The 24,103-nt window shown below is 47.0% G+C and overlaps 1 protein-coding gene and 1 non-coding gene across 2 annotated transcripts; one reads left to right on the plus strand and one right to left on the minus strand.

Moving 5' to 3' along the window:
• Positions 1 to 1,182: 1,182 nt before the first annotated feature.
• LOC112397913 (leukocyte immunoglobulin-like receptor subfamily B member 5) lies at positions 1,183 to 18,097 on the plus strand (the record flags this gene model as incomplete). Its single annotated transcript, XM_024742228.1, is given in 13 exon segments — positions 1,183 to 1,411; positions 1,507 to 1,653; positions 3,175 to 3,245; positions 3,559 to 3,620; positions 3,714 to 3,961; positions 8,654 to 8,663; positions 14,684 to 15,056; positions 15,284 to 15,309; positions 15,312 to 15,486; positions 15,798 to 15,873; positions 15,959 to 15,996; positions 16,218 to 16,273; positions 17,302 to 18,097. Coding segments are annotated over 13 exon segments (1,655 nt in total), but the record flags the coding sequence as incomplete, so codon positions are not given.
• On the minus strand, positions 5,218 to 5,289 carry TRNAE-UUC (transfer RNA glutamic acid (anticodon UUC)). Its single transcript has one exon. It is a non-coding gene; the product is annotated as a tRNA-Glu (tRNA).
• Positions 18,098 to 24,103: the final 6,006 nt, after the last annotated feature.

The following is a 24,103-nucleotide window of genomic DNA, read 5'->3' on the forward strand; positions in this document are numbered from 1 at the left end:
GGCTGACGATCAGAAGGGGCTGACCTCTCAGGACCAGCGAAGCTAACTCCTACCTCAAAGCAAGCTCATCCCAGTTAAGCACCTCCCCTCCCCAGACGCACACCTGAGTTCTCACCACACTTGTGTCTTCTCAAGGGGTCATCTTTGAGCCGATTATGAAAACCACAAACCCCTTTCCAAACCACCTAGAAGTCTTCCTGATTCATCCCACTCAACTGCGGATGTATTTTGTTGTAGGATTTGTGGAAGGGTTACATAAGAAAACCTCATAAACCACTTAGAAACTGACCCACTCATCACCTAGTGGTCAAATGGTGCTGGAGCTCTATCACTGTTTATTGCCATCACAGTCCTCCCACAGTCCAATCCCTGCGGAGCGGCGACCATCTCAGCACAGCTGTGTGTTCATACCTTCCTTTCCGGAAAACTACCCTCTTGTCTTAAGGATAAAATCCAGGCACACTTGCAGGGTGCACTAGACCCTGTAGGACCAGGGCCCAGCATCCCCTGAACTCCAGTGCTCAGAACAGCTCCCCCTCTTCCCGGCCCAGGGTGCCGGCCCCTCACCACTCCTGTGCTAACCTCCATCAGCTTGGGTCTCTCCTTCTCCAGAAAGTCCCCGCACTCCCATCACAAGGTTGCTGGGCTTCCACCTGTCACTGGGCCTCACTGTTTTCCTCCTTCTGTACAACTGAACAAAACTAGACCCAAATTATTTATTGTCTAAATATGTATTGTCTGGTGTCATCATCAGAGCTCCATGAGTCCAGGGAAAGAATCGGTCACCGTCACCGATGAATCTCATGTCTGGATATAGTAACTGCTCAATAAATGTTGGAAGGAAGGAACAAATTTTGCATTTTCAGCATCTCAGGAAAGGGAAGGGGCTTCTCCAAGGTCACATAGGTTCTATGAAAAGCAAAATCAGAACTGGAACCAAGCAGTGCGCTGGGCGGTGCCATGCATGTGTCTCTTGCTTCCACAGTGTTTGGACTGAACAGACCCAAGGGCGCCCCTTCCTCCAGACTCTGACCACCCTCCAAGCTTTTTTCCAGTCACAACCTTGGAATCACCCACTCAGCTCTCCTCGCCCTCCGGGACCAGCCAACACCATTTTCTGAGCTTAGCTCCTTACTGCCGACCAAGCATGAGCTCCCAGATTCGTCACGATTACTCCGCCAGGTGGAGGCCGCAGTCACCCACCTGGTAACGTGCATCTGCCGCTCTCCCACACCTACCTGTCTCTGCGCTTCTCTTCCGACCCGACGCAGCAGCTCGCGAGGGCCAGAGACATCGTTTCGCGAACTGGCCGAGGAGAAGCCGGACGGCCCGAGCTCACTGGAAAAGGCAAAAGCAGCGCTGTGGCCGCGCCCTCTTCCAGGACGTGCCGAAGCCGTCCCAGGAGCCGTGGGTAAAGCCCAGGACGCCGTGGAAGCCGCCCGGCTGACGGAGAAGAACCTGCGCCAGGCCCTGTGGGTCCGCAGGCCCTGGGCTCTGCCCGCGCAGACTCCACCTCTGGACTTCCTGGAGCCACTTCCTGGATGAGCAGGTGAAACTCATCAAGAAGATGGGCGACCGCCTGACCAACCTCCGCAGGCTGCTCGGCCCCCAGGCTGGGCTGGGCGAGTGTCTCTTCCAAAGGCTCAGCCTCAGGCACCACTAGGAGCCCCTGGAGCCCAGCGGCCTGTGAGGAGCCCCTCTGGGGTCAGGGCTTCTGCCTGCAGCCTGTCCCTGCAGCCACTGGGCAGCTTGTTAACCGCCCTGGAGCCCTCTCCGCGCCCCGGGCAGAGCCAAAACTGGGCTGCTCCTAGGCCCTGCCCTGCATCCTCAACTTCCTGTCCTGGGATGAGTGTCACTCTCTGGCTTTGGGTTTGGCCCGAGGAGAGGCAGAGTGCGTGGGGTCTGGTGAGACCCAGATGTGCTCTGGAAGGTCCCAGAGCCTGCTGTCTCCTGGGCCCCATCCTGCAGGTAGAGCAGCGTGAGGCCCTGGGGGGCTATTCCTCTTTCTGAGAGGCTACTATGAAGGAACCCGACGTGGAACACAGAGCCTGCACCTTGTCACCCCCCGTGCATCTGTCTGTCCTGCTGGCTCTGTGGACTTTGTGAGACACCAGCACGGCTGGGGACCATAGGAGGCACAGCCACGACCCTGAACCTCACTGCCCTTCTCTGCCTCGGTGAGCTTTGGGGAAGGGAGCGGGGAGGGGGCCCCTCTCCTCCCAGGTCTGAAGCTGAGAGACCCCAGGTCTCAGGAGATGAGTGGGGGCAGAAATTGTCAGGGAGGAAGGATGTGCTCAGCCCCAGAACTCAGGGCCCAGACCAGGCCTGGAGCATCTGTGATGTGTGCTGGGGGATGGGTGCTCACAGGGAACTCTCTCCCAGGGCTGAGTCAGGGCCCGTGGAACCAAGTCCAGGCAAGTGAGGCCCCCCCAGACCTCCTGCTTCAACCCAACAACCCCCTGGTCATCTGGGGGGAACACAGCAGGTCTGAAATGATGGTGACCTGTCTGGGAGGAGCCTGGGGAATGACAGCTGGGGAAACTGAGGGGAGAAGGGCACCCCTAACTCTTCAGGTCTGATCCCTTTCCAGGGGTCCTCCCCAAACCCTCCATCTGGGCTGACCCGGGTGTCATGGTCACCAAGGGAAGCCCTGTGACCATCTTGTCTCCGGGATCTCTGAGGGCTGATGTCTACCGTCTGTATAGAGAGAGAGGCCCTCTGGACTCTGGGAGGCTAAGGCCCCACAGGACTCCAGGAACAAGGCCAGTTTCCCCTTTGAATCCTCGAGCTCAAGCACTGCAGGGCAGTATCAGTGTGTCTATCACAGCAGGAAAGACAGGTCAGAGTAGAGTGACCCCCTGCCCCTGGTGTGGACAGGTAGGAGGGCGGACCCGGGTCCCCTCCCACTGCGGCGGCGTCCTCACAGGCAGAGGGAGCAGAGTGTGGGCTCAGGGGGACGGACGTCTCCCCTCACAGCCCACACCTGCGGTGAGCGGGGTAAAGGTCCCCCTTTAACCCAGCCCCTTCCCCTCCCTCAGGGGTGCACAGAGCCCCTCCCTCTCAGCCCAGCCACGCCCTGTGGTGGCCTCAGGAGAGAGCGTGTCCCTGGCATGCAGCCCCAGTGAGCAGTGTGGGGTGTGCGTCCCCCTCGGTGCCACTGTCCCTTCTCTGCAGGCGTGTAAAGGAGCCCTCCCTCTCAGCCCAGCCGGGCTCACTCGTGCTCCGTGGAGACAGCCTGATCGCCGGTGAGCAACCCCTGTCCTGCCCCATGTCCTGACTGTGTTCTCAGGGTGCTGGGCCCAGAGCCACCCCTGGTGCTGATGGGGTCCTGGGAGGGGTCCTAGAGCAGACATTGAGATAGGGCAGTGGTCCAGGGAGAGTGAGTGAGAAAAACGGAGCGGGTGCCGGGAGATAAGAGAGACCCACACAGAGGGGCTGAGAGCAGCTGAGAGGGGGTCACAGACAGGGTCCCTGGAGACAGGATGGTGGTCCCTCAGCTCAGGGTCAAGGGTGTGTTGGGGGTGGCTCTGTACACATCACGACCTTCCTCGCCCCCAGGAATGTACAGGAAACCCTCCCTCTCAGCCCAGCTGTGGGCCTCAGAACCCTGCAGAGAGAATGTGACCCTGTAGTGTGGCTCTGAGGTCTGGTCCGATCCCCTCCATCTGTCCAAGGAGGGGTCACTCACTCCTCTCCAGCACCTTCGTCTGCAGGACACGGCTCCACCCTTTCAGAACAACTTCACCTTGAGTCCTGTGACCTCAGCCCACAGTGGGACCTACACATGCAACAGCTCACTCAGCACCTCCCCCTCCCTGAGGTCACAGCCCAGCGACCCCTGGAGCTCCTGCTCTCAGGCGAGGAGGCCCCTCCCCATATCCATCGAGGAGCCAGACCCTCGGCTCACAGCCCTGTCCCAGGGGAGCTCTGAGCTGGAGGAGAAGAAGGGGGACACAGAGACGTCAGCCACAGGTGGCCCCACCCCACGGAGGGAGGGACAATACAGAGGGAGTCCCTCTCCCTCTACTCCACTCACCCCACCCCAGGGTCCAGGCAGTGCTAGGTGTGTGCAGAAGGGAGGCAGAAGAGCGGAAGCTCTGAACTTTGAGGGAAGACGTGGAGCTAAGAACAGCATGAAGATCCAGACACGTGCCACATCCTCCTTCTGTCCCTGTTCCAGGCAGCACTGGGGGCCTGCAGACTCTCACCCACATGCACGAACGCCATGTCTGCTGAGTAACAGAGTCCTCTTAGCCTAGAAGAGACACAGTCTCCCCAGTCCTGGGCTGAACTTCTGTTAACCCTTCCCCACTAAACCTTTACAGAAGGGTCGCTTCCCACTGGACCTGGGGGCGGGAGTGGAGATGAAGGAAGGAAGGGGCTTCATGTCTCAAGTATAACTGAGGTCACTGGTGCCTACTGGGTGGTCACAGTGAGAAGAAATGCATGAAGGGGAAGATGCCCAGCTGAGAGAGGGAGAGAAGAGCAGGTGCCCTCCTCGCCTCTGTCTGGGTGCTGATTCCTAGGAGCACTTAGAGTCATCACGGCACCTATGGAATCAGCCCCACAATATGAAGGGCAGAGTGAAGGTGGCCTCTCATTTTCAGGTCAAGGAGGTGGTGGGATTCACTGGAGAGCTACATGTAAGTCATCAAATTAGAACACTCCCTCACACCATATACAAAAATAAACTCAAAATGGTTTAAAGACCCCAATATAAGACATGACACTATAGGACTTCCCTGGTGGTACAGTGGTTAAGAACCCGCCTGCCAATGCAGGAGACACGGGTTCGAGCCCTGGTCTGGGAAGATCCCACATGCCGCGGAGCAACTAAGCCCGTGCACCACAACTACTGAGCCTGTGCTCTAGAGCCCGCGAGCCACAACTACTGAGCCCGCGTGCCACAACCAGTGAAGCCCATGTGCCTAAAGCCCGTGCTCTGCAACAAGAGAAGCCACTGCAATGAGAAGCCCACACACCACAGTGAAGAGCAGACCCCGCTCGCTGCAACTAGAGAAAGTCCTTGCACAGCAACGAAGACTCAACACAGCCAAAAATAAATAAATAAAATAAATAAAATTTTTAAAAAAGACATGACACTATAAAACTCCTAGAAGAGAACATAGGCAAAACACTCTTTGATATAAATTGTACCAATATTTTCATAGCCTTATTTATTTTTTTGGCCGTCCCACGCCTCTTGCAGGATATTACTTCCCCGACCAGGGCTTGAACCTGGGCCACAGCAGTGAAAGTGCTGAGTCCTAACCACTGGACCACTAGGGAACTCCCAATTGTACTAATATTTTCTTAAATCAGTCTCCCAAGGCAAAAGAAATAACAGCAAAAATAAACAAATGGGGCATAATCAAACTTAAAACCTTTTGCCCAGCAAAGGAAACCATCAACAAAATGAAGACACAATGTACGCAATGGGAGAAAATATTTGTAAACAATACGACCAAAATATACAAACTGCTCATATGACTCAAACTCAAAGAAGTAGACAACCCAGTCAAAAAATGGGCAGAAGAACTAAATAGACATTTTCCCAAAGACATACAGACAGCCAACAGGCACATGAAAAGATGCTCAACAATGTTAATTACTAGAGAAATGTAAAGCAAAACTACAATGAGGTATCACCACGGTACAGTCACCAGGGCTAACATCAAAAACTGCAAATAATAAATGCTGGAGAGGGTACGGAGAAAAGGGAACCCTCCTACACACTTGATGGGAATGTACATTGGTGCAGCCACTGTGAAAAACAGTAAGGAGGATGCTCAAAAACCGCAAAGTAGGGCTACCATATGATCCAGCCCCCTGGGCATATGTCTGGAGAAAACCGTAATTTGAAAAGATACACGTACCTCAGTGTTCATAGCAGCACTATTTACAAGACAAGCCACATAGCCAAGACATGGAAACAGCCAAAGTGCCCATCAACAGATGATGGATTAAGAAGATATGGTATATATATACACATACATATATATACATAATGGAATATTATTCAGCCATAAAATATGACAGTTGCCATTTGCAGCAGCATGGATGGAAGTAGACAATAGTATGTGTAGTTAAACAAGTCAGAGAAAGACACATACCATATGATATCACTTATATGTGAAAAATAATACAAAGAAACCTGTACACAAAATAGAAACAGACTCACAGACATAGCAAACAAAATTATGGTTACCAAAGAGAAGAGATGGGGACAGGACAGAAATTAAAAGTATGGGATTAACAGATGCAAACTACTATATGTATAATAGATAAGCAACAAGGATTTACTGTATAGCACAGAAAATTATACCCAATATCTTGTAATAACCTATAAAGGAATATAATCTGCAAATCACACACACACATACACACACACACAAAAGAATCACTATGCTGTACTCCTGAAACTAACAATATTGTAAATCAACTATATTTCAATTTTAAAAAGAAGTATAACTGATATGACAAGAGATGACAGAAAATGAAAAAAAAGAACTACAGGCACCACAAATAGTCAAAGAATCTTGAAAAAGAACAAGGCATCACTGCCAGATTTCAAAATATACTACAAAGATATAGTATTAAAACAGTATGCTGGGCTTCCCTGGTGGTGCAGTGGTTGGGAGTCCGCCTGCCGATGCAGGGGACACGGGTTCATTCCCCGGTCCGGGAAGATCCCACGTGCCGTGGAGTGGCTGGGCCCGTGAGCCATGGCCGCTGAGCCTGCACGTCCGGAGCCTGTGCTCTGCAACGGGAGAGGCCACAACAGTGAGAGGCCCGCGTACCACAAAAAAAAGAAACCAACAGTATGTTAATAGAAAACAACAAACAGATATATAGACCAACGGAACAGAATCAAAATCCTAGAAATAAACCGACCCGTGTATAGTCAACTAATATTTGACAAGAGAGTCAAGAGTACACAATGGGTAAAGGACAGTCTCTTCAATAAATGGTGTTGGTCATATATACAATGGAATATTACTCAGCCATAAAAAGAAACGAAATTGAGTTATTTGAAGTGAGGTGGATGGACCTAGAGTCTGTCATACAAAGTGAAGTAAGTCAGAAAGAGAAAAACAAATACCGTATGCTAACACATATATATGGAATCTAAAAAAATAAAATCGTTCTGAAGAACCTAAGGTCGCAGACGTAGAGAATGGACTTGAGCACATGGGGAGGGGGAAGGGTAAGTTGGGACGAAGTGAGAGAGTGGCATGGACATATATACACTACTAAATGTAAAATACATAGCTAGTGGGAAGCAGCCGCATAGCACAGGGAGATCATCTCGGGGCTTTGTGTCCACCTAGAGGGGTGGGATAGAGAGGGTGGGAGGGAGACACAAGAGGGAGGAGATATGTGGACATATGTATACGTATAGCTCATTCACTTTGTTATACAGCAGAAACTAACACACCACTGTAAAGCAATTATACTCCAATAAAGATGTTAAAAATAAATAAATGGTGTTGGAAAAACTACCTGACGCGCAAAGCACGTCATTAGACCTTTCCTTATCTTACCTCTACTTTTTTGGATTAGAACATTTACGATTTACCCTCTTAACAACTTTCAAGTATATACGACATTATTGTTAATTATAATCACAATGCTGTGCGTTAGACCCCCAGAACTTACTCATCCTCCACCTAGAAGCTAGAAGAACTGTGGTTTGTTGATTTTGCCTGCTGTATTATATACTGGAAACACCCTTGTAGTATTTTATTGTCTATATGTGCAAGTTTTTCTAGGTTTTACATGGCAAAAATCTCCTGGGTAGCATAAACATATTTGAAAATCTAAGGGATAACGATGCATTTCTTATTTAATTGACTGTCTTATTTTGTATAACCAGAAACAATGTGGAGTAATTCCTTTTGTCCCAGACCTTCACTAACACGTGTTATTGTCAGACTTTAAAAACAATTTGCTAGTCTCACATTCAAGATACTGAATTCTTAGATTAAAATTTCCCCAAAGAAATCTCCAGGCCTAAATGGTTTTACCTGCAAATTCTACAAAACATGTAAAAACAATAATATTAATTCTACTCAATCTCTTCTAGAAACTAGATGAGGAGGAAATGTTGTATTAATTTATGAGGCCAGACCAACTCTCGTAGTAAAAGTAAAGAAAACGAAAACAAAATAAAACAAAACTTTGCAGGCCAATCTCCCTCATGAGCATAAACACAAACGTCTTCAACAAAATATTAGCAAATCTAACAACATACTTTTAAAATACTACACCACATCCAAGAGGGGCTTATCCCAGGAATGCAACATTGGCTTGATATTCAAAAATCAAGCAACCAGGGCTTCCCTGGTGGCGCAGTGGTTGAGAGTCTGCCTGCCGATGCAGGGGACACGGGTTCATGTCCCGGTCCGGGAAGATCCCACATGCCGCGGAGCGGCTGGGCCCGTGAGCCATGGCCGCTGAGCCTGCACGTCCAGAGCCTGTGCTCCGCAACGGGAGAGGCCACAACAGTGAGAGGCCCGCGTACCACAAAAAAAAAAAAAAGAGACACGGCAGAGTCTGTCCTTGGACTAAGACCCTGTTCAGAATGAGACACACCCTAGAACTTCTTGTTGAACAGGGGCATTATTTCCCCTAAATGAGTATCTGCCCTCAGGAAAAGCCAGGTGAGTCCAGGAGAGACTATGCACCCAGCTGGTCCAGCAGAGCATCTTAAAGACCCTTCAGTTACAGTCCTCACACCTGTGTTCCCCTGAGCCTCTTTGCTGGTTATATGAACTTCCCACATAAACCAGTAGCTCCCACAGCTCTGCACGTCATAGCACAAGAGACTTCAAGGAGATAAATCTCAGTTAAAAGCACTGGACTGGGAGTTTGAACCACCTGGCTCTTGTAAGATAATCATCTGTTGACATGCTGAATGTGAATAAATCACATGTGCTCTTTCAGGGGGTTTCATCCTTGTTTTTGGTTATTTTTTTCCAAGTAAATTAAAAATAAATAAATAAATAAAGCAAAAAAAGTACATATTCTTCCACAAAGTACCTGGGAGGCTTACAATAGATGACACATGGGCTATAAAATACAAAATATAATTACTATTATTAAGTATTTGCCTCTCTTGAGACAGTAGTCCACCAAATCTCACTAAGAGCCAAGAGCTTCGATGCATTTCTATCCCTAAATATGGATACTCAAAGGGCTACAGATTCCCTGGAAGGTCAATTAGAAATAAATGTACCCCAGGGAAAGATATACTGTGTTCTTGGATTGGAAGACTCAATATTGTAAAAGTGACCACACTACCCAAGGCAATCTACAGATTCAGTGCAGTCCCTATCAAATTACCAAGGGCATTTTTCACGGAGAAAGAACAAAAAATATCTTCATTTGTATGGAAACACAAAAGACCCCGAATAGCCAAAACAATCGTGAGAAAGAAGAACAGAGCTGGAGGAATCACACGCCCTGATTTCAGACTATACTATGAAGCTACTATGGTACTGGCACAAAAACAGACTCATAGATCAATGGAACAGAATAGAGAGCCCAGAAAAAAAAACACACACTTATGGTCAATAAACTTATGACAAAGGAAGCAAGAATATACAGTGGAGAAAAGATAGTCTCTTCAATAAGTGGTGCTGGGAAAACTGGACAGCTCCATGCAAAAGAATGAAACTTAAGATTCTCTAACACCATATACAAAAATAAACCCAAATGGATTAAAGACCTAAGTGTAAGACTGGATACTATAAAACTCCTAGAGGAAAGTATAAGCAGAACATGCTTTGACATAAATTGCAGCAATATTTTGGGGGATCCATCTCCTAAAGTAATACAAGTTTAAAAAATAAACAAATGGGAACAAATTAAACTTAAAACTTTTAAACAGCAAAGGAAACCATAAACAAAATGAAAAAACAACCTAGGACTGGGAGAAAATATATGCAAACAATGCTAAGGACAAGGGATTAATTTCAAAAATACACAAACAGCTCATACAGCTTAATATATTAAAAAAAAACTCAATTACAAACTGGACAGGGGCTTCCCTGGTGGCGCAGTGGTTGAGAGTCCGCCTACCGATGCAGGCGACATGGGTTTGTGCCCCGGTTCGGGAAGATCCCACGTGCCGCGGAGCGCCTAGGCCCATGAGCCATGGCCGCTGAGCCTGCGTGTCCAAAGCCTGTGCTCTGCAACGGGAGAGGCCACAACAGTGAGAGGCCCACATACCACAAAAAAACAAAAAAAAACAAAACAAAACAAAAACTGGACAGAAGACCTAAATAGACATTTCTCCAAAGAAGACATACACATAGCCAAGAGGCATGTGAAAAGATGTTCAACATCACCAATTATTAGAGAAATACAAATCAAAACCACAGTGAGCTATCACCTCACACTGGTCAGAATGGCCATCATCAAAAATCTACAAATAATAAATGCTGGAGAGGGTGTGGAGAAAAAGCAACCTTACTACACTGTTGCTGGGAATGGAAATTGTTGCAGCCACTATGGAGAACAGTGTGAAGGTCACTTAAAATCTAAAAACAGTTACCTAATGATCCTGCAACCTCACTCTTGGGCATATATCCGGAAAAAATTCTAATTCAAAAACATGCATGCACCCCAATGTACCTAGCAGCACTATTTACAATAGGCAAGACGTGGAAGCAACCTTAATGTCCATCGACAGATGGATAAAGAAGATGGATAATGATATATGTATAATAGAATATTACTCGGCCATAAAAAAGAATGAAATAATGCCATTTGAAGCACCATGAATGGACTTAGAGATTATCATATTAAGTGAAGTATGTCAGAAAGGGAAAGACACATATCATGTGATTTCACTTATATGTGGAATCTTAAAACATGGTACAAATAAACTTATTTATAAAACAGAAATACACTCACAGACAGACAAAACAACCTTGTGGTTACCGAAGGGGATAAAGCGGGAAGGGATCAATTAGGAATTTGGGATTTGCACATACACACTACTTTACATAAAATAGATAAACAACAAGGACCTACTGTATAGCACAGGGAACCATGCTCAATATCTCATAAAAATCTATAACGGAAAGAATCTGAAAAAGAATATGTATATATAAGTGAATGACTTTGCTATACACTTGGAACTAACGCAACATTGTAAATTAACTATACTTCTATTTAAAAAAAAAAAGAAGAAGTAATTTTGCCCCCACTGAGGGTGAGGGAGAACCCTAGTCCCCTTAAGTGGAGGATGCCCTGTGGTCTAGGTCTGTGGTCTCTTCAAGTGCGGCCTAACGGCGTTCTCATTTCTCTCATTAGAAACTGTGACAGATATCTGTTTAGTCTTCTCATTTTATTTCCTGTGTAGATTAGCTATTGTTTCTATTTTTCCATTTCTGGTCTCACTAGGATGCATTCTAGAAAAATTAATCAACGTTTTAGGCAAGACGGCAGGACAGGAAGTCCCAGCTCTCATCCCCGCACATAAACAGTGACAAAAGTACGGTATTTGGGGAAAATAAATTTTATGCGAACTGCAGGATTCAGTTAGCAAGGTGCAACACCTCGAATGAGCATAGAACCAAGAAAAACCTCTTTGAAAGGATAAAAGGAGCAGTTCCCTCCCCCTGTCCCCCCTCCCCCAAGCTGGCACCCTCAGCGCTGAGAGGCTCCTCCGTTTGGCCCAGGCCAGAGGGAGTCAAGCTGCACCCACATCCCCAGGCTCCGGGCACTGCCTCAGAGACCTCCTGGCCTCTCACCTCACTCAGAGCCCGAGGCCACAGGCCCACGTGGGGGCAGCAAAAAAGGAAGAGAGGGACAGGCGCTGTAGTAGCCGGCAGAGCCTGGCAGGACGGAGAGGAAGACCGATCCTGAGACTTCTCCCTCAGGAGGAGGAAAATGGAGCCCGCCCCCAGCCCCCGCCGTCCCCTGCACTCCTCCAGGGGAAGGGGGGACACGGTGAAGGCACACAACTAGGAATCCTTGCCCCAGGAGGGAGGGCTGTGGAGCTTGCACGTCCACAGAACACGTTTGAGAGGCTCCGGAATCTCTAACTGGGCTGATCTGCAAATTCCGACCATAAGGACTGGAACAGGTGGCTGTTTCTTCCAACACACAGACACCAAAGCAAAGCTATAAGACACACGAAGAATCAGGGAATGTGACGCTGCCGAAGGCAAAACATAAACCGTAAAAGATGAAGGTCTATCAGTTGCCTAACTGTTCAAAATAACTGTCTTAAAGAAGCTCCGTGAACTGTCTTCCACAAGGGTGCCAAGAACACACAATTGGGAAAGGATAGTGCTTTCAATAAATGATGCTGGGAAAACTAGACACCCACGTGCGGAAGAATGAAACTGGACCCTCAGCTCACACCATATATAAAATCAAGTCAAAATGGATCAGAGACTTAACCATAAGGACTGAAACCATAAAACTACAAGAAGAAAGCATAGGGGAAAGGCTTCTTTTTTTTTTTTTTTTTTTTTTTTTTTTTTTTTAAAAAAAAGGGGGAGGCTTTTTTTTTTTTTTTTTTTTTTTTTTTTTTTTGTGTTACGCGGGCCTCTCACTGTTGTGGCCTCTCCCGTTGCGGAGCACAGGCTCCGGACGCGCAGGCTCAGCAGCCATGGCTCACGGGCCCAGCCGCTCCGCAGCATGTGGGATCTTCCCGGACCGGGTCACGAACCCGTGTCCCCTGCATTGGCAGGCGGACTCTCAACCGCTGCGCCACCAGGGAAGCCCGGAAAGGCTTCTTGACGTGAGTTTGGGCAATGGTTTTTTGGATATGACACCAAGAGCACAGGCAACAAAGATAAAAATAGACAAGGGGATTGCATCATATTAAAAGCTTCTATACAGCAAAGGAAACAGAGTGAAACGGCAACATATAGAATGGGAGAAGATATCTGCAAACGATATATCTGATAAGGAGCTACTTGTCAAAATATACAAGGAGCTCACACAACTCAATGCAAAGTAGTAACAACCCAATTTAAAAAATAGGTAAAGGACCTGAATAGGCATTTCTCAAAAGAAGACATCCCAATGGCCAAACAGTACATGAAAAGGTGTTCAACATCACTAACCCGCAGGGAAATACAAATCGAAACCACAATGAGATATCACCTCACACCTGTTAGAATGGCTGTTATGAAACAGACAAAAGATAACAAGTGTTGGGCTTCCCTGGTGGCACAGTGGTTAAGAATCCACCTGCCAACGCAGGGGACATGGGTTCGAGCCCTGGTCGGGGAAGATCCCACGTGCCACGGAGCAAGTAAGCCTGTGTGCCACAACTACTGAGCCTGAACTCTAGAGCCCACAAGCCACAACTACTGAAGCCCACGGGCCTAGAGCCTTTGCTCCACAACAAGAGAAGCCACCGCAATGAGAAGCCCGCGCACCGCAAGGAAGAGTAGCCCCCACTCACCTCAACTAGAGAAAGCCCATGCACAGCAACGAAGACCCAGCGCAGCCAAAAATAAATAAATAAGTTAACTTTAAAAAAAAGATAACAAGTGTTGGCAAAGCTGTGGAGAAAAGAGAACCCTATGCATTGTTGGTGGGAAGGCAAATCGGTGCAGCCACCGTGGAAAACAGTATGGAGTTTCCTCAAAAAATTAAAAATAGAACTACCTACCATATGATCCAGCAATTCCACTTCTGGGTATATATCCAAAGCAGATGAAACCACGATCTCGGAGAGATATCTGCGCTCCTATGTTCACTGCAGCATTATTCACATTAGCCAAGATGTGGATACAACCTCAATGCCTGTCGAAAGATGAAGAGATAAAATGTGAGATACACACACACACACACACACACACACACACACACACACTCACACTGGAATATTATTCAGCCTTTAAAAAGAAGGGAATCCTTCCGTTTGGGAAACGTGGATGAAACTGGAGGACATTATGTGAAGTAAAAGAAGCCAGACACAGACAGACAAATACAGCCCGAGCTCACTTCCCTGGGGGATCTAAAATAATCAGACTCATAGAAACACAGGAGAATGGTAGTTGCCAGAGGCTGGGAAAGGGGTCAGTGGGGAGATGCTGGTCACGGGGAACAAAGTTCAGTTACGCAGTCGAGTAGCTTCTGGAGATGTGATGTACGGTGATGTGACTACAGTTCACAATATTCCATCGTAGACTTGAAATTTGCTCACAGGATAGACCTTAGGTGTTCTCACCACACACACACTCACACACAAATGTTCAGTGTGTGAGGTCATGGATATGTTAATTAGCTTAATTGTGGTGATTATTTCACAAGGTAAGTGTATATAAAAACATCAAGCGGGACTTCCCTGGCGGTCCGGTGGTTAAGAATCCCCCTTCCAGTGCTTGGGACGCAGGTTGGATCCCTGGTCAGGGAACTAAGATCCCACATGCCACGGGGCAACTAAGCCCACAAGCTGCAAGTACTAAGCCCATGCACTCTCGAGCCTGCGCACGCAACGAAAGATCCCGCCTGCCACAGCGAAGATCTTGCGTGCCACAACTAAGACCCAACACAGCCAAATAAATAAATAAATGTTCTTTTAAAAAATAAAAGTTGTACACCTTAAATATACACAATTTTTGTTACTTATATCTCAATAAAGCTGAAAATTTTTTCTTTCATTTAATTACACCAAGCACATTGGTAGTTATTCCATTTCTAATTTTAGGCTGTTACTCCCATGTTAATACATGTATTTACATTTTTATTTCTAAACAACTATGCATTCTATCTCCTAGAGGCCCACAGCAAACCCACCCTCTCAGCCCTGCCGAGCCCTGTGGTCACCTCAGGAGGGAACGTGACCCTCCAGTGTGGCTCATGGAAGGGACTGGACAGGTTCATTCTGACTAAGGAAGGAGAACCCAAGTCCTCCTGGACCCTGGATGCACAGCGAGACCCCCATGGGCGGACCCAGGCCCTGCTCCCCGTGGGTCACGTTACCCCCAGCCACAGGTGGATGTTCAGATGCCACGGCTTTTACAGGGACACCCCCCAGGTGTGGTCGGCCCCCAGTGACCTCCTGGAGCTCCTGGTCCCAGGTGAGGAGGTCCCACCCTGGCCTCACGCACTTTTTGAGGCACGAGACAGATTATTAGATGCTTTTCTCCCAGGATTGTCCCAGATGAGAGGGTGGGGTGAGGGGGGAGCAGGGCGCACAGGACAGAGACACAGAGTGTGAGCGACAGTGAGGCCTGCGGACCAGGATGGGAGAAGGGGCTTCATGGAAGGAACCAGCCCCTACAGCCCACGGCTGGTCTTCCCCCAGGTGTGTCTGCGAAGCCCTCCCTCATGAGCCTGCACACAGTAGGCGCTCAATTAAATGGCACCTTGGGCTCACTCATGATGTCACTGGTGCCCCAGGTCTCAAATGGTACCTGAACGTCCTGATCGGGGTCTTGGTGGCCTTCGTCTTGCTGCCCCTCATCCTCCTCGTCCGACACTGGGGTCAGAGCAGACGCAGGAAGTCGGGTGAGTAGGGAACGGGGTGACCCAGGCCCCTGGAGGTGGTGGGCTCAGGGCACCAGCCAAAGGGAAACCTAAGAGATGGGCAAGGTCAGCTTAGAAAAACTGTCCAGAGTCTGAAACTCAAAAATCTAGAAAGAAAACACGTACTGTCAGCTGACATGTATAATTTAAGGTATTTTCCCCCTTTTCAATCTCATGAAGTGTTGAAACATGTACACAAGTATGAGTTCAGGTCTCCTTCTTTCCTCCTGAATCCCGAGTGAGGGGCGGGGGTCGTAAGAGTCCCAGGGCCGAGCCTCTGTCATCTGCCCCAGCCCAGGGCGAGGCTGATTTCCACCCTCCCGCAGGGGCTGCAGACCCAGAGCCCAAGGACACAGGCCTGCAGAGCAGGTAACTCCCGTCCCGAAGACCCCTAGGCCCGCCCTGCCCAAAGCTCCCCCTCATTCTCCCCCTAACATGCCCGCTTCCTCCCCAGCTCCTGCCCAGGCGCCGCCGCCCAGGACCAGGCCCTCTGTGAGCAGAAGAGGACGGGGTGGGGGACACAGGGTTCTGGAGGCACCTGTGTGGGGGAGGGGAAGGCTGGGAAGGGGTGGGCTCAGGGGGTGCGGACTGAAACCCCACACTTCCCCTCACCCCTGGGTCTCAGTGGCCCCTTCTGGATGCACTGCGGGGGCTCCAGCCCTGAGGGATCTCAGGGGATCCCGCCAAGCGATACACACCCTGTTCCGCCCCAGCAGATGCTGCCGTGAAGGACACACAGCCTGAGGACGGGGTGCAGCTGGACCATCCGGTGAGACCCCTGCTCCTGTCCAGGCCACCAGAGACCTTCTTGTTGCCAAACTCAGTCCAATGGACACGTCTCTGTCCTCACATCCCAGCTCCAGCAGCGTCCCACACTGACCTCTCCTTCTGGGCTTCCTGGGTCTTCCTGCTCTGACTCCACCCCTCCTGCTTCCTTGTGACCTCATGGCCCCTCCTTCGGGGTCCCCTTTCCTGGCTCCCCGTCCTCTGTCTGACCCTCTGGCGTTGCAGAGAAGCCCCACGTCTCAAGAGGATTTGTGAATAAGTGAATCACCTGAAAGTCCCCAGGCCCCCCTTCCTTCATTCACCCAAAAGCGGTGCACAAGGAGAGCGCATCCCCCCGGCTCCCTGTAGGTGCTGCAGGTGCAACAGGGAGCTCACCTGGTGGGTGAGAAGACTATATGTAAAGAAGCAGGTAGCGTACTAGAATGCAAGGTCCCGATAAGGAAAGTAAAGCAAGAGAAGGTTACAGAGTGCATGGTGGGGGGGCAGCAAGTGCAAAGGTCCTGAGGCAGGGACGTGCTTTTGCAGGAAGATGGCCGTGCGGCTGGAGCCAAATGTGCAAGGGAGATAACATGTTAATACAGAAATCAGAACCGTAGAAAGAATCCAGAGGCTCCAAGGTGTTAGGAGGTCCCCGGAGTTTCCATCAGGAAAGTGACCTGACCTAAGGTTTTAAAGCATCACTCTGCCAACACAGTGGAAAGCTGACGGAAGGAGATCACAGTGGATCCAGGAAGTCCCCTTTCTGTCCTACTCTCTCCCTCCAGCAGAACAGGCAGGATGCAGGACGTACAGGCAGGAGGGGACGTACGCCCAGGTGAACCACTCAAGATCAAGACTAAGGCAGGGGGTGGCCACCTCTCCTTCCTCCCTGTCGGGGAGATTGCTGGACACGAAGGACAGACAAGCGGAAGAGGACGGGCAGAGGGACGGTCAGGTGGGCCCCATCCTGTCCGGGCCCCCAGGCTTCCTCCACCCCAACCACACACCCTCCCTCCCTCTCCCCCACCGCAGGCCGCCGCATCTGAAGCCCCCCAGGATGTGACCTATGCCCAGCTGAACCACTCGACCTTCAGACGGGAGACTGCACCCCCTGCCCCCCAGTCAGGGGAGCCCCCAGAAGAGCCCAGCGTGTATGCTGCTCTCGCCGTCCGCTAGCCCAGGAAGGACCCAGACCCCACGCTCCAGGGAGGAAGACTGCACGGACCCCGGAAGGCACAGGAGCTGCCTGCCCGCAGTGGACACCGCCTAACGACCAACAGACAGCCTGGACTCCCAACACAGACCACCAGGGGCCCCTGGGACCCTTTGGCAGTCACCTGACTCTACCCTCAAAGATAACTAATAGCCTTACATTTTAGAAAAAAAGCAACAGACTTCTCAATTACCAATGATTTTGAAAAAGAATAGCAAATGATTCCAAATGAAGGTAGAAGCAGGAAATAACAATGACAAGAGTAGCTACTAATGAGGACAAAGAAAAAGTAGAGTAAAATCAATAAACCCAAAAACTTCAATCCTGAAAACATTAACCACACGTATAAACCCTAGGCTCAACGACCAAGGGAAAAAGAGAGAAGGCATGCTTTACCATTATCATGACACTCCGGCAGATCCTACAGACTTTACATAAATAAAGAATTTTATGAACAATTTATGCCATTATATTAGAAAATGTAGATGAAATGGACAAAAATTCTCTAAAATATAATTTACCAAAATGATGAACATTAGGATAAATAGGAAATCTGGATTGTTGTATATATTAAATATGTGGAGTCTGTGATTTAAAATTTTCCCAAAAAGTGAACTCTTAGTCCGGAAAGCTTCACTGGTGAATGCTTCTGAACACGTATGCACTTATGAAATACACACACACACACACACACACACACACCAAACTTACACAAGCTTCTGCAGAGAATAGGGAAGGAAAGGAATACTCCCCGCAACACCTTTTGTCGGGCCAGAAAAAAATTGAGACCAAAAGCTGACAAAGAAACTACAAAATGGGAAAATCACAGGAAGCTGTCTTTTATTAGAATTTATAAAGAATTCTGTCTTTTATTTTCCTAAACAAAATATTCACAAACGAGATTCATTGCTATATAAAATGAGTAATATATCATGAACTTGCAGGTATTTTTTTTTAAGGAATGCATGGGTGGTTTCATCCTCAGAAATCAATCAATACAATTCAAACATTAAAAGAAGAAATCTGAAAAATCATCATATCAACAGATGCAAAGCTTTTGATAAAATACATCACCAATTTATAATGAAAAAAACTCAGGAATAAAAGGGAATTTCCTATTATTTGTAAAAGCATCTTTTAAAATCTACAATAGAAATCATTTTTAAAGGTAAAAACGTGCAATCCTTCTGCCTGCAATTGCGAGTGAGCCAGGAACGTTCACTATTACCCTTCTATTCGGCAGGCCTGGAAGAACCAACCAATTAAATAAAGAAAAGAAAAGTGATAGGCACTGAGGGATGGAATAAAACTGTATTGCTCAAGATTACAAAACTGTGTGAGTGGAAAATCCAAAATAGAATAAGGACCTATTATTCGAATTTGAAAAGAATTTATCTAACGTCACTGGGTACATCATCACAACATATAAAAGTCAGTTGCATTTCAGACTTCCAGTTTTGGAGCAGGAGAAAACAGAAGTATGAATCCCTAACCCCCCACAAAGCACAGTAAGACTCCTGGACTTTACATGCACAACAAACGTAAGAATACAGGCATACCTCCATTTATTGTACTCCCCAGATATTGCAGGGATGTTTTTGTTTTTGTTTCTACAGATTGAAGGTTTGTGGCACCTCACATCAAGCAAGCCCATCAGTGCCCTTTTCCCAACAGCGTTATTATTATTATTATTATTTTATTGATTTTTGGCTGTGGTGGGTCTTCCTTGCTGCGCGTGGGGCTTTCTCTAGTTGTGGCGAGCGGGGCTACTCTTTGTTGCCGTGCACTGGCTTCTCATTGCAGTGGCTTCTCTTGTTAGGGAACATTAGCTTTAGGTGCACGGGCTTCAGTAGTTGCAGCACATGGGCTCAGTAGTTGCGGTGCGTGGGCTCCAGAGCGCAGGCTCAGTAGTTGTGGCGCATGGGCTTAGCTACTCCGCGGCATGTGGGATCTTCCCAGACCAGGAATCAACCCATGTCCCCTGCATTGGCAGGTGGATTCTTAACCACTGTGCCACCAGGGAAGTCCCCAACAGCATTATTTTTTAATGTGTGTACATTGTGTTTTTAGACCAATGCTATTGTACACTTAACAGACTACAATATAGTGTAAACATAACTTTTATATGCACTAGGAAAACAAAAAACTGTGGGACTCGCTTTAATGTGATATTTGCTTTATTGCTGTGGTCTGCAACTGAACCTGCAATATCTCCAAGGTCTGCCTGTACTCTGAAGGGTAGAGAGAAGGCAGCAGACACACTAAGACTGCTAAGACCCCAGTAATGACACAGTGGGTGTCAAAGGAGACCGAGTAGGGTACCTGGACTGCCCCATCCACCTGGCAGTAATGAGTCAGTGCCCCAGCCATGTGTAAGAAAAGTCCTTCTATAACAAAGATTTACATAAGACCCAGACTCTCAAAACATAATATCCAAAATGACCAGGTCTAATTTGAAAAATCATTCGTCACAACAGGAACCAGGAAAATCTCGTCTTGAGTGAGAAAAAACCATCCTTAACAGCTGCTAACACTGAGATGACACAGATTTTGGAATTTTCTGACAAGGATTTTAAAATAGCCATAATAAAAATGCTTTGAGGAGCAATTACACACATGCTTAAAGTAAATCTAAAAAACTAGAAAGGCTCAGCGAAAAAAGAGAAGACATAAAGAACGCAACGGAGGACTTCCCTAGTGGTGCAGTGGTTAAAAATCCGCCTGCCAAGGCAGGGGACACGGGTTTGAGCCCTGGTCCGGGAAGATCCCACATGCCTTAGAGCAACTAAGCCCCTGAGCCACAACTACTGACCCTGCACTCTAGAGCCCACAAGCCACAACTACTGAAGCCCGCGTGCCTAGAGCCCGTGCTCCGCAACAAGAGAAGCCACTGCAATGAGAAGCCCGCGCACCGCAACGAAGAGTAGCCCCCGCTCGCCGCAACCAGAGAAAGCCCGCGGGCAGCAATGAAGACCCAACGCAGCCAAAAATAAAACAAATTTTAAAAAAAGAATGCAATGGATATTTCAGATCTGAAAGATACAATAATTAAAATAAAAGGCTCCATGGATGGACGGACACAACAAAAGAATGGAGGCAACAGAGGAAATGATGTAAAACACAAGGATAAAAACTACTCAGTCTGGACACCAGTGAGAACATATTCTGGAAAAGCATGAGAACGGACTCTCAATGACCTCACATCCCTGGGATCTGAATCCTAAAACCAGAGGAGAAAGAGAATAAGACTGGAAAACTATTCAAGAAATAATGGCTGAAATTTCCCCAAACTTTGCAGAAGCCATGAGTCTCTGCATATATGAAACTCAGTGAACCCCAAACAGGATGAGCCCCAAGAAATCTAATGCAAGATGCATCACAATCCAGAAAAAGAGGAAGAAGTTCCTTGCATGCAGTGAGACAGAAATGCCTCCTCACTGTGGAGGGAACCCACCACTCACGTGACCTTGGACTTATCAGAAGGTAGTGGCACAACAGTTTCAAGTGCTGAAAGAAAAGAACTGTCCATCCCCAATGCTACGCATTGTGAAACTATCCTTCAGGAATGAAGGGGACATAAAGACAATCTCAGGTGAAGGAAAACTGAGAGGATTTATCACAAGCAGCAACAAAGACCCAATGCAGCCAAAAATAAAATTAATTAATTAAAACAAAAACTGCTCCTGGCAGGCTCCTGGTTCCCAACAGACACTGACTGATTGACAAAGAGACATCAAGTGTCTGTGCAGCTGAAACTTCCCATGATGAGCCAGGTGTTGTCATTCCCACCAAGTCATTGGGTTGCAACCCACTGTTGCATGAGTGGTAAACCTGGGGCCAGGAATAGGTCCGCAGAACAAGGTAAGTCCCACAAAGGCAGGGGTTAGAGGCACAGGATACCTCCACGGCTACCTGACACGGTGACACCCCTCCCTCAGCTGTCCTCTGCAGCTTTACGGCCTGGGTCACGTCTGGAGAGCGTCAGGTTTGGGGGTGGTGTTGCTCTACAGCCCTGTACCTGAAAGATACTGAGGGAAAATGCGTTCACGGAGCAGACACCTGGGTGATGAACAGGATACCTTGTGTGTGTGTGGAAAGAACAGGGTAGAGGGAAAGATGTACACAGACCCGGGGATGGGAGCAACCGCCCTGCCTAGACAGTCAGGGGAACTGAGCGGGAGGGGACAAGGATAGCCAGGAAGGAGGAATGGGTACAGGAGTGGGCACGAGGCACGTGGTCTTTCAATGAGGTATTAATGTCCCCCCCAGAGCCTCACTGCAGACAGGGTCCTTAACAGCCAAGGGGACAGGACGCCTGGTTCAGTGGATGTTTGCCAGCCTCTGCCTCCTTGCTTACACACTGGGCCTTTGAAGGATGGCCGTGGAGACAGAGATGGAGGCTAGTCATCAGCCTGGAATCAGGGACTGACTGCCATTCACCGAGAGTGATTTAACTACAGATACTGCTGAATGTCCATTGTGTCAGCAGAGGAAAGGAACACTTGAGTCCTTAACATTGTATCATTTCTTATGGAAGCAAATCAGACATGTGGTTGCAGGTTGACTTCATCCTGGTGGAATGGACACTGGTTGAGCCTGGTATGACTAGTATGCATGTGTATATATACTGAGACATGAAATGTACCCCCTTTGTGCTGTTTGATCAGCTTTGGCAAATGTAGAAATTCACGTAGCAACTGTCACCACAATCAACATATAAAACATTGCCATCACTCCTGAAATTCCATGGTGACCTTTTTAGTCAACCTACACCCTCCAAACCCACACTGAACCAAACAGCAACCAGTGCTCCTCACTAGGAATTAGTTTTACAAGGTCTAGAATTTCATAAAAATGGAACTATAAAGTCTGTACTCTTTTGTATCTGCCGTCTTTTGTTCAGTATAATGTTTTGATTCATCAACTTTATTGGTATCTCATTTGAGTTTTCATTTCTCTAATCATTATAGATGTTAAGCAGTTTTTCATGTGCTAATTGGTCATTTATATATCTTTTTTTTTTTTTTTTACCACCATTTCTTCTTTTGAGAAATGTCTGTTTAAACTGTTTTACTCAAGTGGGAAGGTTTTATTATTATTTATTTGTAAAAGTCCTTATTTATTCTACATACAAATCCTTTATCTCGCGCACAATTTAATTTTATGAAGTCCAATAAATCTTTTGTTTTTGTTGTTTTCTGTGCTTTTTGTACCTTTCTTAAGAAATCTTTGTTTGGGACTTCCCTGCTGGTCCAGTGGTTAAGACTTAGCCTTCCAATGCAGGGGGTGCGGGTTCGATCCCTGTTTGGGAGCTATGATCTCACATGCCTCGCGGCCAAAAAACCAAAACATAAAACAGAAGCAATATTGTAACAAATTCAATAAAGCCTTTAAAAAAAATCTTTGTCTAATCCAAGGTTGTGGAGATTTTCTTTAATGTCTCCTTTTAGACACTTTATGGTTTTGCTATTGCAATTAGATCTACGATCCATTTCATGTGAATTATTGTGTATGGTGTGAGGTAAAGGTGAAGCTTCATTTTTTCCAAATAAATATCCAGTTCTTCCAGAGACATTTGTTAAGAAGATTATCTTTTCCTCAAGGAAGTACTCTGTTCCTTCGTTACAAATCAATTGATCATATATGTGTGTTTACTCCTGGGATCTCTGTTGTTTATTTTTCCCCCCTATCCTTATGCAAATTCCACACTGTCCACTACATTTGTTCCTTCCATATAAAGTCTTGGAATAAGACGTCCAATTTTACTCCTTTTCTAAATTCTTGAGCTATTATTGCTCTTACATATTTCTACCTCCATTTTAGTATCAGCTTGTCAATTGCTACAAAAGCTAGTTCAGATTTTGATTGGTGTTTCGAGTACACATCAATTTAGAGAGAGCTGATATCTTAAAATATTGAGTCTTTCAATCAATAAATGCGGTATATCTTTTGTTGCTGTTCTTTAATTTCTCTTACCGACGTATTATAGTTCTTCGTCTTCAGATCTTACACATAAATACTTATGTTTATTCCTACATGTTCATGGTTTTCGGTGCTATAGTAAAAAGTATTGTGTTTTAATTGTGCTTTCCAGTTGTCCTTTGTTAATTTGTAGAATGAAATCAATTGGTTTTTGAATATTGATCTTTTATCTTGAGACCTTGCTCCTTCACCTACTAGTTGTAGAAGCTCTTTTGTCGATTCCTTAGGAACTCCTCCATACAGGATCATGTAGATTGGGAATAAAGACAGTTTTATTCCTTCCATTTCAATCTGTAAGCTTCTTTTCCCTCTCACTTGTCTTACTGCACTGGCCAATTCTGAAGAGAAGTCATGAGAGCGTCACTGTGTGCTTCCCAACCACAGAGGGAAAGCATTTGGTATGACATCAGGTAAATGTAGATCCCAGACGCTCTTCATCCGATTAAGGAGGTTCCCTTCTATTCCTATATAGCTGGGCATTTAATTAATTTTATCAAATCATTCTGTGCATATACTTATATAATGATGTGGGTTTTCTTTGTTAGTCTATTAACATGATGGATTAACCTTACTGGTTTTCAAATATTGAACCAGCCTGGCATCTGATGATAAATCACACTTGGTTATGATATGTTATCC

This window comes from Neophocaena asiaeorientalis, unplaced genomic scaffold (assembly GCF_003031525.2).
Source record: "Neophocaena asiaeorientalis asiaeorientalis breed wild unplaced genomic scaffold, Neophocaena_asiaeorientalis_V1.1 scaffold614, whole genome shotgun sequence".
Taxonomy (NCBI): Eukaryota; Metazoa; Chordata; class Mammalia; order Artiodactyla; family Phocoenidae; genus Neophocaena; species Neophocaena asiaeorientalis.